Here is a 16,905-nt window from a genome sequence, read left to right as displayed (position 1 = left end):
AGTTGAAACACACTACAAGAAGCTATTCATATTAGCGACGCTCACACAGCGACGCTCAAAAAAAAAAATCCCGGCGTCGCTATGAGCGTCGCAAATTTCTTTGTTCAAAGAAATTTGCGACGCTCATAGCGACGCCGACTGGGCTAAAAAAATAACAGAGAGCGCCCAAAAACTCAGATCTCAGATCTGAGTTTTTCGGCGCCCTCAAGCAAGGAGCAGGTAACGCTCTCCCTCTCTCTCTCTCTCTCTCTCTCTCTCTTTCTTCTCCACACACACACACACACACACACACACACACACACACGAGGAGAGGAAGGAGAGCCAGGTATGCTCCTTCCCTCTCCTCACTCTCATGTTCCCTTCCCCTCTTTCTCTCTCTCTCTCACACACATACACACACACACATAGTGTTTTTGAGTGAGAGAGAGAGAGAGAGAGAGAGAGAGAGAGAGAGAGAGAGTACAAACATAAACAAAAACGCACACATACATACATAAACAAAGAATGCACACACACATTGAGAGAGGAAAAGAGAGAGAGAGCATGCATAAACAAAAAACGCACACATTGAGAGAGGAAAAGAGAGAGAGAACATGCATAAACAAAAAACGCACACATTGAGAGAGGAAAAGAGAGAGAAAACATGCATAAACAAAAAAACGCACACACATTGAGAGAGAAAGAGAGAGAAACTAATTTAACGTCGTAGGAAACTAATTAAAATTAAAAGACCTAAAGATCTAGCCGACGAGGAGTTGAACTCAAGACCTATTATTCAAGAGGGAAATGGCATAACCAATCTATCATACTTGGCATGGGTGATAGAAAGGTTATACCATTTATCTCTTTTTATTGGCACACACATCCACACACGCGCACACACACAAGAAGAAGAGAGTTATAACGTCGTAGGAAACTATCCTAAAATACGTTAAAGATTAGGTTAGATGTAGACTTACGTTAAATTAGATTTAGGTTTATTTAAGTTAAATTAGATTAGATTTAGGTTTATTTTTAATTAGATTTATGTTTATTTACGCTAGATTTAGATTTACGTTATATTAGATTAGATTTAGGTCTCCATAGACTGCGATGCCTGCATGAAGCGGGTGAAGAAAGCCCTCAATGGAATATAGGGTATTGCTGCCTTCACTCATGGTGGGCTCCGTCGATCCAAAAGTACTGGTGAAATGTCTTCAGAAGATAGGGAAGAAGGTGGATCTTCAGGGCGGCAAGAGTCACTACATCCCCGACACAATGACCATCTAGACAACCTCTAGTCATTCAACAACAACTTCAAAGTTAGTAACAAGAGCAAGAACGGTCTAAAGGGCCAATTGCTGTCATCAGATGTGGATGGAGATGAGGCAGCGTCACCGCCGAAAGTTAACTCTCACATCTTTAGTGATGAGAATGCCAACTCTTGCCGAGTTATGTGAAAAATTATGTGTTAAATCAGTTTTAAGGTTCATATAATCCCTGTTAGTTTACTTCTTTGTTTTTAATATAACATAATTTACGTTAGATTTAGATTTATGTTATATTAGATTAGACTTAGGTTTATTTAGGTTTACCCACACACACACACACACACACAAGAAGAAGAGAGTTTTAACGTCGTAGGAAACTATTCCAAAAGACGTTAAAGATTAGGTTAGATGTAGACTTACGTTAAATTAGATTTAGGTTTATTTTTAGTTAGATTTACGCTTATTTACGTTAGATCGAGTCCACGCAAGAATTACTTACGGTTTAGGGTTTAGAGTTAGACGAACAGTGAAAAGATCTACTGAAAAGATCTACTGAAAAGATGTTAAGATGCTGTGAAGTGCTACAGCTAGAGAAGAGGCAAAGGGGTTTTGTCCACTACATGCAGTATCATGTAGACGTGGGTCTGTAGATTTCTTGTACCCACAAATATAGGTATTGACCAATAAAGACGAGATTATAACCCGGTGGTTCTGATCTCCGTGCACCTCTAGACCGAGGTGTGCGGGGATTGGACATGACTAGAGAATGTGAGGTAAGAGAGAGAGAGAGAGAGAGAGAGAGAGAGAGAGAGAGAGAGAGAGAGAGATAAGACGAAGAATGCCAATAGAATATTAAATTTGTTGTCCAGGTTATAAGATTTTTATCCTCATTATGAGTAGTGACGAGGATGTGGGACCGTCCAACCGAAACACCTATCTCTCAACGAGGGTCTTATGTCCTTGTAATCAATGCAAGCATGCTGTGCGACGGACAAGACGTGTTTCTTTGCAGCACGTTCGCGAATTTGGCCAGTTCGATCCATCTATTATAGATCGAGTTGTTGCCAATTATAACTCGTCGGACTCTGACGCTGGCCAACAAGCAGCAATCTTGCAACCCAATAGACGTGTTCGCAGGCGCTTTGGTCAAGCAGCATATGTGAGGCCACAAGATGTAGCCTCTGACAGCTCGGGGGATGATCATGCAGAGCACATTCCCAACGAGGCAATGTTTGAGCCCGAGATTGATGAAATGATCGAGACGATCATGGATTCAGAAAGGCTTATCTATGATGATATGAAAAGTGAAGCCGATACGCCATTGTATAATGGAGCACGTATGTCTAGATTGAAAGCACTCCTGGTTCTTCTCAACATGCAGGCAAAGTTTGGATGAAGTGACACTAGCGTCACAACGCTTTTCAGGTGATCTATTACAATTAGTTTACTTTAATAAAACTCTAAATGTATAATGATCTGATAGATTTTTACACGACTGTATCGTATTTTTATGTTGTGTAGATTGCTTAAAGAGCACATACTACCAGCTGACAATGTGATGCCAGATTCCCAAGATGAAGCAAGAAAGATTTTGCGAAACTTGGGGATGGATTACAATTCTATCCACGCTTGTCCTAATGACTGCATTCTTTTCAGAGGGGAATACATAGACATGGAGAAGTGTCCGAAATGTGATTCCGAAAGATATCGAGTAGATCTCCACGGGACAAAAATTCCACAAAAGGTTTTGCGACATTTTCCTCTGCTTCCTCGCATCAAGCATTTCTTCGAATGTAAGTCCATGGCCTCCCTAGCATCATGGCATGAGGAGAATAAATCTTCGGATGGTGTGCTACGAATTCCTGCAGATTGCGCAGCCTGGAAACATATAGATGGAACATGGTCGGATTTTGCCAGGGAAGCTCGAAATTTGCGCTTAGGCCTGGCTATGGATGGCGTAAATCCATTTGGTCAAAGATCAACATCTTACAGTGTATGGCCCGTTGTCATCGTCAACTACAAAATTCCCCCGTGGTTGACTACGAAGAAGGGGCACCTATGGCTAAGCTTGATTGTGCCAGGGCGATATAAAGTGGGGAATATCGTTGTGTATCTTCGTCCACTATTGGAAGAGCTATAACAATTGTGGATTGGCATAGAGGTGGTGGATATGAGCCGACACACAAGACGACAGAATGCTTTGATCAGAGGCATTCTAATGTGGACCATGCATGACTATCCCGGGCTAACAGAATGCTCAGGTGATCTATTGACACTCCTCACTCAGACACTGTAAATCTTGTTTTTTCCCATAGTTGATCTATTATCATGTGTATGCATGCAGGGCTTCAAACAAGCGGATACAGAGCATGTGTCACATGTGGACCTAGACTGAATGCACGTAGGGCTCCCTCACTGAAGAAGCAAATCTACGAAGGTCATCAAGCGTATCTTCCAGAGAATCATGTGTTACGCGACGGCTTTTTGGGAAGAGAGCCACCAAGGATGTCTGCACAAGCATGGTTAGAGCAGAAGGAGATGTGCGATGACGGATTGCCTCCAGGGATGAAGAGACTATCCTATGGTACGAGTTACCATACTGGCCCCGACTCATGATCAATCACTTGCTCGATCCAATGCACATATTCAAGAATGTGGGTAATCTACTATGGGACCATCTGACCGGTAAGAAAGATACTTTGGGAGCCAGAGTTGACCTTAGAAATGTGGATCGTATGGAGCAATATTGGCCGCAAATAGCGTCTGATGGATCGATAAAACTCCCTAAAGCACCATGGATTTTCACAGGAGCCCAAGAACGCAAAGTAAAAGAGACCATTCGATCTTTGCGGACCCCCACTGGCGTAATGCACTCGCTCCGAACGTGTTTTACTAAAGAAGGAAAGCTTACCGGTTTGAAGTCACACGATTGGCATAAAATGTGTCAGGTACGTTCATAGTGGACTTTAATATCATTGCATAAAATGTGGATTTACGGTTGCCATTGAGGGATGTTTGTCTCTCGACATCCGTAACACAATCTACAAACTTGCAAAGCTGGTGCAATGGATCTCACAAAAGGAGATCAACGTAGACTCCATACCATTCGCCAAACTAAATGCTGCGGAGCTTGTGTGCATGTTTGAGAAACATTTTCCTACTACCATGCTAACCATTCAGGTGCATCTTCTTGTTCACATAGTTGATGAGGTGGAAATAGCTGGCACAGTTCATTCCAGATGGATGTTCTTCTTAGAACGTTTCATGAAAACGCTTAAGGGATATGTGCGTCAAAAGGCACGTCCGGAGGGTAGCATGGCAGAAGGTTGGTTGGTATCAGAGTCCCTAGTGTACATTGGAGAGTGGCTAGACGGATTTGATAAAGCCCGGGATACGCTATGGCGAACCATAGATGATGAGCGCATATCTGGGATTGTCATGTGTAATCTCGGTGTTGAGAAGAAGATGACGGAAGATCTAGAGGCTAAAATCAACCGATTTTGCATGCTTCACAATCCAGTGATGCAAAAGTGGATTTCACAATATGAGGATGCAAAGCAAGAGCGACAAAGGGCACGAATCGAGTGGAGACGGGGAAGACGACCACCGATGCACTATCCGATGGTTCTGGAGAGCCTACCAACCTTCATGAGCTTAAGATGGTTGCACAACCAATTGAAAATTGCACAACAATGCGGTGACGAAGTGACTGAGAAAGAGTGGGAGTACTCTCGGGGTTGCACGACCAAGGTAAGTTTGCAATGTACGACTAGCTAGTGACTTTATTTCTAAACGTTTGAACGGCCACTCATAATCTTTGTTCGTTGTAGTATAAGTCATACACAGCAGCATGGTGTAAAGGTCGAAATTTTAGGGTGGAACGAATCGACAAAAAGCGTTTTACACAAGATTGTGGAATCATGGCAAAATTTGAACGGTCTAGTCGACGACGTTCCTCTGATGCAGATCCTGTGGTGGCAGAACTCACTTACTTTGGCACGCTGCAAGAGATTTTGAGGATCGATTACAGAGGATTTTTTGTCGACTTGTTCGACGTGCAATGGTTAAAGATAATCATGGAGGGTCACAACACTACTGTGCGTAGAGGAGAGTCTGGTTTTCTTGAGGTGGATTCTACTAAGAAATGGACTGACCTAAGAGACACTTTCGTACTACCCGAGCATTGTGAACAAGTAAGTATGTAAATAGTTAACATCCCCCTTTTACAAGTTATGTGCTTGAAAGCTCTCATGTAAGTTATGTGGCTCTGGCAGGTAATATTTCATCCTACAAAGTCTACATCAAACTGGTGGTACGTCATAGAGGTAGCCCCTCATAGTGCAAGGACGTATGAAGGCTACCATGTGCCAATCACAACGGCATCAATGGAGGAGATCAGAGAAGATGCTCAATTAGAAGCCGCTGGGGTTGTGCCAGACGAGCATCAAGATGCTACTACTCTATATGGGGTGCATGCAGAGGAGCTACAAAATGAAACAGAGGATATGTGTTTAAACGGAGAGCTCTATATAGATATAGGAAGTTATGCTGAGTTATGCGAGGATGAGAGAGAGATCTCTTAAAGCCACAAATATTGTATTTGAACAATTTTGCTCCGTGTTGTAAAAGCTCTGGCTCTCTAAGTACCTTCCATGGTGTATAACGCTCTTTTCTACTCGCGCTCACATCTTTTGATTGAAAATTCTGAGTTTTCGCCTTGCCTCTTCTATCACTCAATTCATTGCGTCATTGTATTTATATGCGTCATTATGTCATTGTATTTAATGGTCTTTCGTCATTGTCTACTCTATTCATTCAATATTAAGTTTAAATAATTGTGTGTTTAATGCAGGTATGGATGATGAGGAGTTTCTTTCTTCTTTGTCACCGCAGCAGAGACAGTGGTACGTGGAGCGTCATCGCTCTGGCGCATCATCGCGCGTTCCTACTCCATCCGCATCTCCCTCTATTTTGGAGCATTCGGCGCGCTCCGAAGCTTCGGCATCGACGAGACGAGCTTCACACTCGTCTAGACACCGGCGCTCTAGTGGTGGCGGTGGCAGTTGTTGTGGAGATTCCGCCACCGATGCCTCCACACCGCCTCGTGTTCGACGAGGCTCTTTACCCTCCCCTTCTTTGCCCGCCCCCACACCTGCCACAGCATCACCATCTACGCCAGGTTTTGCACGGCTGACTGTTCCTAGCAGCTACACACCTCTACCTACTCCGCGAGGAGCCACCCCACTCGACACTCCTCGCTTCGGGGCCCAGACGCCGGTGGAGACACCTGACGTCCGTACCCCCATCGACACGCCGCTAGAGACCCCTGCCGGGACACCCAAGTTCACGCGTCACCGGCCAGAGGGATTGCCTTACTCCGTCGACTTCAGCGGCGGCATCATCATGGATGAGGACGGCAAGAAGGTGATCTCGCGCATGCGTGGTATTTGCTCTCAGCTATTTAGACACTACATACTAAACAAATGGAGTGAAGTACCAAGTGATTTAAAAAACAGAGTCATCAGCATACTTCATGATGAGTTTCCCGTTCCAACACGGGATCAACGCTTCAATGAAGACCTGATGAAAATTTGAATGCGCGAATACTGCAAACACAAGCGTTCCGAAGTGCAAAAAGCAATCAAGCATGGGTGGAACAGGCCAGATTGGCTGGCCAAAGAAGATTGGAAGAATGCGAAGAAATCAGCGCGCGAGAATCCCGACAAGTGGAAGCAACAAAAGGATGCATCCAGAGCGCGAGTAGAGGCAAGGAGCTCGCACCACTTGGGGAGCGGTGGATGGGCATCATTTGAGGCCGATTTTGTAAGTGTTTTTGCATTGCTCTTTACGTTCGATAGTTTAGGGTTTATGAGTTTTTTAATTCTAACATAATGAATTCTTTGTATGTTTTGACAATGGTCGATGACAGGACGCGATCCCACACTGTACGAGCGCGAGTACGCAAGCAGGAAGGGCTTAAACGCCCTGATGGACATTCTCAGTTCTCGCGGTGGCATGGTTAGTATTAGGGTTTACTCTTTTCTATTTTTTGTATTGTTTTATAAATGTCGTTATATGTTTATACTTACTGAAAGCTGTCTTATTGTCTTTTTTTGCAGAATCCGACAGATACGCCGCTTGGATGCGATGAGACGTCTGACTAGACGATGTCAGTTTAGCCGTAGCTAGATAGCATTAGTTTAGGGTTTCTCATAGCTTATGTATCATGAGACGGATTTTATACGTCTTTTTGAACCATGTATATTATTACATTTGTCACCGCAGTTCATTTTGCCAATCAATTCTTTATGCCTATGATGTTGTACAATTGTCATTATTACATTTGTCAATCAATTCATTTTGCCTATGATGTGTACAATTGTCAATTTTGCAAACAATGCGTCTTGTGGGTGACTATTTTGGGTCTATTATCTACCCTTGCACTTTTTTTAAAAAGTGAATCAAGTACAATATGGTTGATGGGTGGCACGGCATTCAATGCTCTGTCACCAAAAAAAAAAATTCTCTCGGGCGTCGCTATAACCGTCGCTATTTATGGCTCTGGAGCGTCGATATGAGCGTCCCTATAGACTTCTGTGAAAACGTCACTATGACCGTCGCTATGAGCGTCTCTATATAGCGACGGTTAAAGCGACGCATATAGAGACGCCTATAGCATCGCATATAGCGACGCTGTCGTAGTGACGCTATTAGCGACGGTTTTAGCGACGCCGAGGGTTATAAAAACCCAGTGTATTTCCGTCGCTAACAACGTCACAAGAGCACACAACCTCTTGTAGTGACATTCTCCACTCCAGAAAATAATGAGCCCATCATGTTACAATTGTTTGACACATATGGTCACACTTTAAAAATTTCTTCATTCGGCTTCAATTTTAAAAAGTATAACGTTGTGCAACCACTGGATTCCCTCCAAAATTCCAAAGGCTATGTGGCTAAGTCCCAGTCAGGGTGGAATAAAAAAGGGTCCTTTTTGTTACCACAAATCTTGCTTTTAGCCTTGTCCAAATATTTGCAACTGCATCTGGCTCTTAGTGAAACATTAAAAAATTAAGATTGATCTCTCTCATTGAAAATATATGTGTCAAAATAACAAGGGATATTTTTTTAAAAGGCATAGTGTTCAGACACCTCAATGCATCACTAGGGGTGGACATATTAGACATACAACATTTGACCTCAATCTAGCTGGAACCTAAACAAGATCAATAGTAAGATTAGAAGGTGGAAGTACATACTCCTCCCCTTTCCTAGCTGAGTGATTGTGGTTGACTCCTTGATTATTGAATAAATATTCTTCGTGTCCTCTATCTTGAAAATGGACAAACACAATTGGAAAGCATTTTTAAAGCCCATTAAACGATCAAAATATTATTTGTCTCGTCTATCTTAAACATGACCGAATGCAATTGGTCCACTATTGAAAATAATTTATAAAACCCATCAAACCATTCCTATCAAGAAACAACACAAACAACACAACTCCATGGTATTGGGGAAATGGAAATGGGTGTTGAGAACCAAGGTGGCATTGGAATCCTACACCTAATGCTATACATAAAATAATTTCTAAAACCCATGAAACCAGTCCTATCAAGAAACAACACAAACAGCACAACTCCATGGTAGTGGGGGAAATGGAAATGGGTGGTGAGAACCGAGGTGGCATTGGAATCCTACACCTAATGCTATACATAAAAGCCTTCTGTGCAAACCAGGAAGTATCCTTTACACATCATGGGCCGGATTGGGCATCCATGGCTTCGGATATGCTTGACAAAGTAGAGATTACTTTACAAGAAGGCCCATGGAAGGAGTCTATCGTGCATAGAAAAATGGTTGCTTCAAGGTGGAATTCTTTAAAAGTTGGAGATCGATAAAGTGGCGACAAAGTGGCATCATCATAAGAGGGGGAGACCTTCAGATACGTCACGTGCTCCATCTTTCACTGGTCTCCTTAGCTGTCCAACCTAGGAACATGTTAGGTTTTGGATAAATGTTTCCATAAATATGAATAACGAAGGAATATCAAATGTGTCATGTTCATGGGACAACGACAACTTTTGTTGGAAGGATGTGGACCAATGGGTGGTGCAACATAATTTGAATCTAAATGAAAGGCTATTGTATTGAAAGCAGGGTTTGTTTGTACGAAAAAAGGACGAATCCTTTCCCCCTTATTGGTACCAATGAAATAGTGGGGACCTTGTAGTTTGTGTCAAAACTTGTCCAAATTTGTAATTTGAGGTTCTTCTTTCAAAGATGTATGCAATAATATATAGTATTGTAATATTTTCTTTTGGGACTTTGACAAATTGCATTCCAAATATTTTTCAAAGGTATGATATCAACGACACTCAATTTTGTTCCACTAAACCCTATTTTCAGCCATTGAGCAATAGAGTCTCAGAAGTAATGTTCAATTCCCAATACCTTTCATTGGGATGAAGCTCAACCGGAAAGCTTGGCTTTGGTCAAGGACATAACTTTTGCACTACCAAAAACACTAGGAACTTATAAGAAGCTTATTTGCAAAGCAGATTGGATCACTCCCCTCATGAAATTCAATAGGGTAGAAAATAATAAGATTAATCCTTTTCCAAGGTATTCACTAAGTTACCTTATGGTATCATGTGAGTGTACAATAAGGGGGTTTTGAAAGAAAAGAATGCAAATTTTACAAAGGGATAAAACAAGGCAATTTATGTGCATGCAAGTGACATCTCCGTATTACTACAAGAGAGTTCCCCCTCATCACTATATCACACGGGCATGGTCAAATGGGATCAATGGTGGAGGAGGAAAAGGCGGGGTGCGTCAATCATGGACCATCAGATCTGAGGTTGCCCCGAATTTACCAGTTTGTCCAAATTTACAATTTTGCCCCGAATTCACTAATCGGCCTAGATTTACAATATGACGTACTCGAATCTCCTATATTTCAACGTACGCATGAGGGTGTAGTGGTTCATGCACATGACTCGTGGTGGGGAGGTCGAAGGTTCAAGACATGGGATGCGGATCGATCCGAATTTACTTTTCTCCCCGAATTTACCAAATGCGCATCTGACGGCCCAGATCACCTCGATCGTCGATCCCATTTGAGATGCCTGGGCGAGATAGTGTGGAGAGTCCCCCATGAATGCTTTGAGATAAATGCCCTATTGGACAATGTAGCTAAAACTTGCTTAGATGATCTTCCGTGTCAAGTGTATGTAAGCAGGCTGGTGCGTAGACTAATGCTCAATAAAAATCATTGTGTACGTAAGCAGGCTGGTGCCCAGACCAATGCTCAATAAAAATCATTTTAGCAACCCAAGCGTGTATTTTGTATGGATGTTGAGTAAATGCCGATTTTTACGGTAGAATTGTCTAAATTTTGTTGTATTTCTGTAGGCCCAGTTTTTTGTACTAGGCCCAGTGCGACAAAACTGGAAGAGTGCCCTTAATTTTGTCCGCAAAACGGGAATGGCTTCAAATTTTGTCCGCAGAACGGGATGAGGTGCCCTTGATTTGTTGGGTTAGGGAAAATGCTTTTGTCAAGCTGTGTAGTACGCTTTTCTTTCCATTACTTTATGTCAGGTGGGGGTACTGCAGTACAATCACGCGGAGAAATGCCACGTTGTGATGCTACAGCAATAGATCACGTACATTGATTGTAGTTGCAAGCGCCGTGCAAGGGCCGCCCCCAGCCCGGGCCCTTAAAATGCCTGCTGCGGCCTTCCCTTTTCATTGTAAGACAGCGTCGACGTCCAGCTCCTCTTCCTACTTTGAAGTAGCGCAAGCTTGCAAGCAGCAGCATGGCGGTATTATCGTATAAATCTAGCTAGGCCGGGTTGTGTGTCTGTGTGTGTGTGTGTGTGTGTGTGTGTGAGAGAGAGAGAGAGAGAGAGAGAGAGAGAGAGAGAGAGAGTATGATCATCAACTTATAATGACCGATGATATTATACTGGTGCAGGCGACGTCGAAGCCCGCCGTTGTGGGTCCGTGGGGAGCCCCGGGTGGCAAAGCGTTCGACGATGGATGGAGCACCGGCGGGATAACGCGTGTGACCCTCTATTATATGCCTGACTATCTGCGAGGTCTGGAGGTGGTGTATGCGAATGGAACAACGACTATGCACGGGGGACGTGTCGGCACCTCGATGACCATTCAAGTAACTAGTACTGCATTTATTTGTCAGTGTTGTTGTTGCTGTTGGTTGGTTGACTGAATCATATCATATTTCAGCCTGGAGCGAATGAGGCGATAGCTAGTGCTACTGTCTCAATCGGCAAGAATGCCCACTTCAACAACAACTACGGCGTCGTAGCTCTGGGCTTCAACACCGCCACCAGCAGCACTATTGCCCCGCCTGGCAACCCCACCGCCAATGACGTACTTTCATTCGCCCCACGCATCTTGGGCTTCTTTGGGCGTGCGAGCTCTGGTGCCATAGACCAGTTGGGCTTCTACCTCTCTAACGAAACCCAGGCCTAGCTTATAGGCTTCCCTCAAGCACACAACAATAATATATAATACTGAGACCTTGGTCGAGTTGTGGGTCGTACAACTCTTGATTAAAGAACGGCTTCGGTTCATGTCACGAGACTGTAGCCCTGTAGATGCCTTTCTTTCTTGTTTGTTGCAAATTTTCATGTCCTAGCCCTGTAGATGACTCTATAAGTTCATGCATCCGTTACCTTTATCTTTTAAGTATGCGTTTCAGCTTAATATCGTTCCGTTTTCAATTTCAAACATGTCGATTGAGGGCAAGGGAATAAGGACAAATTTCTCCCCAAAATAGAGAAAATTATTGTAAATCTTAAAAAAGTAACCTAATTTTGTAAAATTTGCTCTTGGAAAATATAAGGAAACGAATTTTGTATGTTTGGAAAAATGATTTTTTCAGAACATTGCTCAGAGGTGACTTTGATTCGGCATTCGAAGTTTCATTAGCCCTATCCTCATACCTGTTCGGGCATTGACTTTGCATGTAAGCGATGATCCAGGTCTTGAGGAAGCCTCTCTTTGTAACAACAGCCTAAAGTTCGTTCTAGTGCCATGTCTTGGAAACTAGTGCATGCCTTTCGTAAGGGATTCACTCTTTGTAAAAAGGGACTTGCCACTTGCAGGCAAAAATTCTTAGAAAAACCTCTATCTACAATTAGTTTATTTTAATATACCTTGATTAGATAATCTTTATTCCTAAGGAAGTACTCATCAGATTATTCTCGATGAGAATCTCATTTGTATGAAAAGGGTTTATGTTTTGTAATATAGAAAATTGAATTTGAAATGGCATCAGATGAGAGTAACAAAAATTATGCGAGCAATGTTAACCTCTAATGGTTTCATCAAAATCTCTCTCTCTATATATGTGAATGGCATTTTTTATTTAAGGATATCCTAACAGAGAAGACATGTTTCTCTCATTTTATCTCTATCTCTTCTCCTTCTCCTTCTCCCCTCTCCCTTCCCCTTGAGTAGGACTTATCCCCCTCCCCCCCCCCCCAATCCATCTCCTTAAAATTCTAGAAGGGGAATTATCGGGGGTCCATCCGTAGCTTATAATCTTATCTCCTGCTCATGGAGGGAGGCAAAGCGGTCTCCTTTGGTGCATGGCACCAGACAAAGGTGTTTAGGCCTATCCATCTCCCAATATCGTTCACTTGTGTTGCATTCTAGGCCTAGAGATCAACCCTTCCCCTCTTTTTGTCAACTTCCTCTAAGGCGCTCTTGAGAAGGTCGAGGGGTTTGTATCGGAGAATTCTTGGATTATAGAACTCACGGCCTTAATAACATTGAGTGTAGGTGCACAAAACGTCTTTATAATGGCATGGCCGCTTCCTAGGCACACCGCGTATGCCTTCTTTGATCTAGTGAAACCCGTAGTCCCAAAGAAAGACAGTGATATTGCCCAAGTTGTTTCCTGGCGAGCTCTGTTTTTACAACCACCATCTGTACCCCAAGCTTTGTCCCTATGAACCTGGATTTTAAGGGACCCCAACTCCAAAGGATATGCCCACAAACCAGTTTCTCCCTTTAGAATAGAGTTGGAAAGATAAAAGTGAGATCAAGTACAGCTTCGTTTGCCTCCATAGGCTCGATTCTTCTTTGATTGAGATATCTATACAATATGTATGGCAGAAGAAGTTTCGGGCTATGTGTTGCAATTTCCTTGATCTATATTCTTTCCCTTAAGTTTGGGCATCCTAAAGTGGTTTTATTATTGCCTACCTGCAATCACACATTGGTAGAAAGTGGGTCTTGCTGACTCCCATAATGAAGGTGATTTGCTCAATGCTATTATTTCTATGCCTACTCCACTGGAGTTTGAATATTGAGCCATTAACTAATGCACATTGAAGTTTGCACCATTAAAGCCATGGTTTGTTGGACTTTGTACCCTATCTCCCTCCATTCCTTGTAAGACTCAACCTTTCCACATGTAGGTGCAAAAGTCTCTCTCTTTCTCTCTCTCTTTCTCTCTCTCTCTCTCTCTCTCTCTCTCTCTCTCACACACACACACACACACACACACACAAAGCCTATGATAGTGACAACATGGCAAGGTGGCAAACAATGATAGTACTTTCTAGATGGCAAGGTGGCAAACAATGATACTACTTTCTAGATAGGTACTCTTTAGTGACACCTAAAATAGGAGATGGCTCATATTGTACCCATGGACTATGGCATGGCAAGGTTGCACTACATAGATAGTAAGTAGAGGCGAGCACCTAATTAGGACCAAGGGACTCAAAGGTAGCATGACTGTATTTATTTCATAGTCAACACAAGAGTGCATTTATACAATCTCTCTTGTCATTCATTAATACAACCATGTCGTCCTTTATGAGAGCTATCGTCATTCTACGTCCGGAAGGATAGTTTGTAATAAATTTTGAGTGGAAAGGAAGAGAGAGTCAATTTTCAAATTGACCTTGAAGACTAAGATCTCCCATCAAGCCTCTCTTTCCCCCCCAATATAAATGAACAGAAGTTGGTGCAAACAGTAGCAAGTAAACTTGTGGAAATCAAATCATGTGCCTCTTTCTACGAAAGTGTACCGAAAAGCGCATTTCATCCACACAAACCACTAATCGTGATTGGTAGAGATGATCGATCTTACAAAGAAAATTCTTGAAGAGAAGGATGAAGAAAGTGAGGTAAACAAATCTTAACCTGGTAGATTGTCTATTATTCATTACTACAAGTGTTAAAGTAAGTTAAAATGCTTTGCAGATGGCATATCATGTTAATAAGTTTGCAATTTGACTGGAGGCTTGCGCAATGTGTCCATGGGTAGGGATAGCTGGATTTGGCACTACCTAAGACACCTGGGGCCATCGATTCTTGGAGTTGCTCACAGAGAGCTCTCCAAGAATGGTTCGGCAGAGCTGCTAAAGTGCAAACCATTAAGTGCCATACTCTTTGAAGATTGTCTCATCCTAAATGCTCACAAATGTATTTTGGTGGATCGAGAGGTACCATTGTATGCCTTTATACATAAGCACCCACACTCCGTCCTCTCCCACTACGCCTTTAGCCTAGGTCAAGGGTTGATAAACCGAGAGGAAATTGTAAAATCCCCTGGCATCAAGTCAGCCATTCGCCCCATACCCACAGATGTAATTTGTAGAAAAACTAATCGACCATGATGTAATTTGTACACCTCGGTCTAGAGGTGCACGGAGATCAGAACCACCGGGTTATAATCTCGTCTTTATTGGTCAATACCTATATTTGTGGGTACAAGAAATCTAGAGACCCACGTCTACATGATACTACATGTAGTGGACAAAACTCCTTTGCCTCTTCTCTAGCTGTAGCACTTCACAGCATCTTAACATCTTTTCACAGTAGATCTTTTCACTGTTCGTGTAACTCTAAACCCTAAACCGTAAGTAATTCTTGCGTGGACTCGATCTAACGTAAATAAGCGTAAATCTAAATAAACGTAAATCTAACTAAAACTAAACCTAAATCTAATTTAACGTAAGTCTACATCTAACCTAATCTTTAACGTCTTTTGGGATAGTTTCCTACGACGTTAAAACTCTCTTCTTCTTGTGTGTGTGTGTGTGTGTGTGTGTGGGTAAACCTAAATAAACCTAAGTCTAATCTAATATAACATAAATCTAAATCTAACGTAAATTATGTTATATTAAAAACAAAGAACTAAACTAGCAGGGATTATAAGAACCTTAAAACTGATTTAACACATAATTTTTCACATAACTCGGCAAGAGTTGGCATTCTCATCACTAAAGATGTGAGAGTTAACTTCCGGCGGTGACGCTGCCTCATCTCCATCCACATCTGATGACAGCAATTGGCCCTTTGGACCATTCTTGCTCTTGTTACTAACTTTGAAGTTGCTGTTGAATGACTAGAGGTTGTCTAGATGGTCATTGTCGGGGATGTAGTGACTCTTGCCGCCCTGAAGATCCACCTTCTTCCCTATCTTCTGAAGACATTTCACCAGTACTTTTGGATCGACGGAGCCCACCATGAGTGAAGGCAGCAATACCCTATATTCCATTGAGGGCTTTCTTCACCCGCTTCATGCAGGCATCGCAGTCTATGGAGACCTAAATCTAATCTAATATAACGTAAATCTAAATCTAGCGTAAATAAACGTAAATCTAACTAAAAATAAACCTAAATCTAATCTAATTTAACTTAAATAAACCTAAATCTAATTTAACGTAAATCTACATCTAACCTAATCTTTAATGTCTTTTATGATAGTTTCCTACGACGTTATAACTCTCTTCTTCTTGTGTGTGTGCGCGTGTGTGGATGTGTGTGCCAATAAAAAGAGATAAATGGTATAACCTTTCTATCACCCATGCCAAGTATGATAGATTGGTTATGCCATTTCCCTGTTGAATAATAGGTCTTGAGTTCAACTCCTCATCGGCTAGATCTTTAGGTCTTTTAATTTTAATTAGTTTCCTACGACGTTAAATTAGTTTCTCTCTCTTTCTCTCTCAATGTGTGTGCGTTTTTTTGTTTATGCATGTTTTCTCTCTCTTTTCCTCTCTCAATGTGTGCGTTTTTTGTTTATGCATGTTCTCTCTCTCTTTTCCTCTCTCAATGTGTGCGTTTTTTGTTTATGCATGCTCTCTCTCTCTTTTCCTCTCTCAATGTGTGTGTGCATTCTTTGTTTATGTATGTGTGTGTGCGTTTTTGTTTATGTTTGTACTCTTTCTCTCTCTCTCTCTCTCTCTCTCTCTCTCTCTCTCTCTCTCAAAAATACTGTGTGTGTGTGTGTGTGAGAGAGAGAGAGAGAGAGAGAGGGAGAGAGAAAGAGGGGAAGGGAACATGAGAGTGAGGAGAGGGAAGGAGCATACTTGGCTCTCCTTCCTCTCCTCGTGTGTGTGTGTGTGTGTGTGTGGAGAAGAAAGAGAGAGAGAGAGAGAGAGAGAGAGAGAGAGAGGGAGAGTGTTACCTACTCCTTGCTTGAGGGCGCCAAAAACCTCAGATCTGAGATCTGAGTTTTTGGGCGCTCTCTGTTATTTTTTTTAGCCCAGCGGTCGTCGCTATGAGCGTCGCAAATTTACTTGTAAATTTGCGACGCTCATAGGGACGCCGGGAAAAAAAAAATTTAGCGTCGCTGTGTGAGCGTCGCTAATATGAATAACCT

At 42.4% G+C, this 16,905-nt stretch overlaps 1 protein-coding gene across 1 annotated transcript; it reads left to right on the top strand.

Annotated features, from left to right (window-relative positions):
* The first annotated feature begins 10,977 nt into the window (after positions 1-10,977).
* LOC147440948 (uncharacterized) lies at positions 10,978-11,750 on the top strand. The gene is made up of 3 exons (XM_086483363.1): positions 10,978-11,085; positions 11,230-11,427; positions 11,502-11,750. Exons 1-3 carry the CDS (start codon positions 10,978-10,980, stop codon positions 11,748-11,750), a joined length of 555 nt encoding a protein of 184 aa, XP_086339489.1.
* Positions 11,751-16,905: the final 5,155 nt, after the last annotated feature.

This window comes from Adiantum capillus-veneris, chromosome 15 (genome assembly GCF_014529385.1).
Source record: "Adiantum capillus-veneris isolate H3 chromosome 15, ASM1452938v2, whole genome shotgun sequence".
Classification (NCBI taxonomy): Eukaryota; Viridiplantae; Streptophyta; class Polypodiopsida; order Polypodiales; family Pteridaceae; genus Adiantum; species Adiantum capillus-veneris.
Note: the sequence above shows the minus strand (reverse complement) of the source record. Positions and strands in the feature narration are given on the sequence as shown.

Excerpts from the sequence above, each read along its gene's own strand:
- LOC147440948 (XM_086483363.1), top strand. The coding sequence starts at position 10,978 with ATGCCTGCTGCGGCCTTCCCTTTTCATTGTAAGACAGCGTCGACGTCC. Across the intron at positions 11,086-11,229 it reads AGCAGCATGGCGGTATTATC|GCGACGTCGAAGCCCGCCGT; the intron begins GTATAAATCTAG and ends ATACTGGTGCAG. Across the intron at positions 11,428-11,501 it reads GCACCTCGATGACCATTCAA|CCTGGAGCGAATGAGGCGAT; the intron begins GTAACTAGTACT and ends ATCATATTTCAG.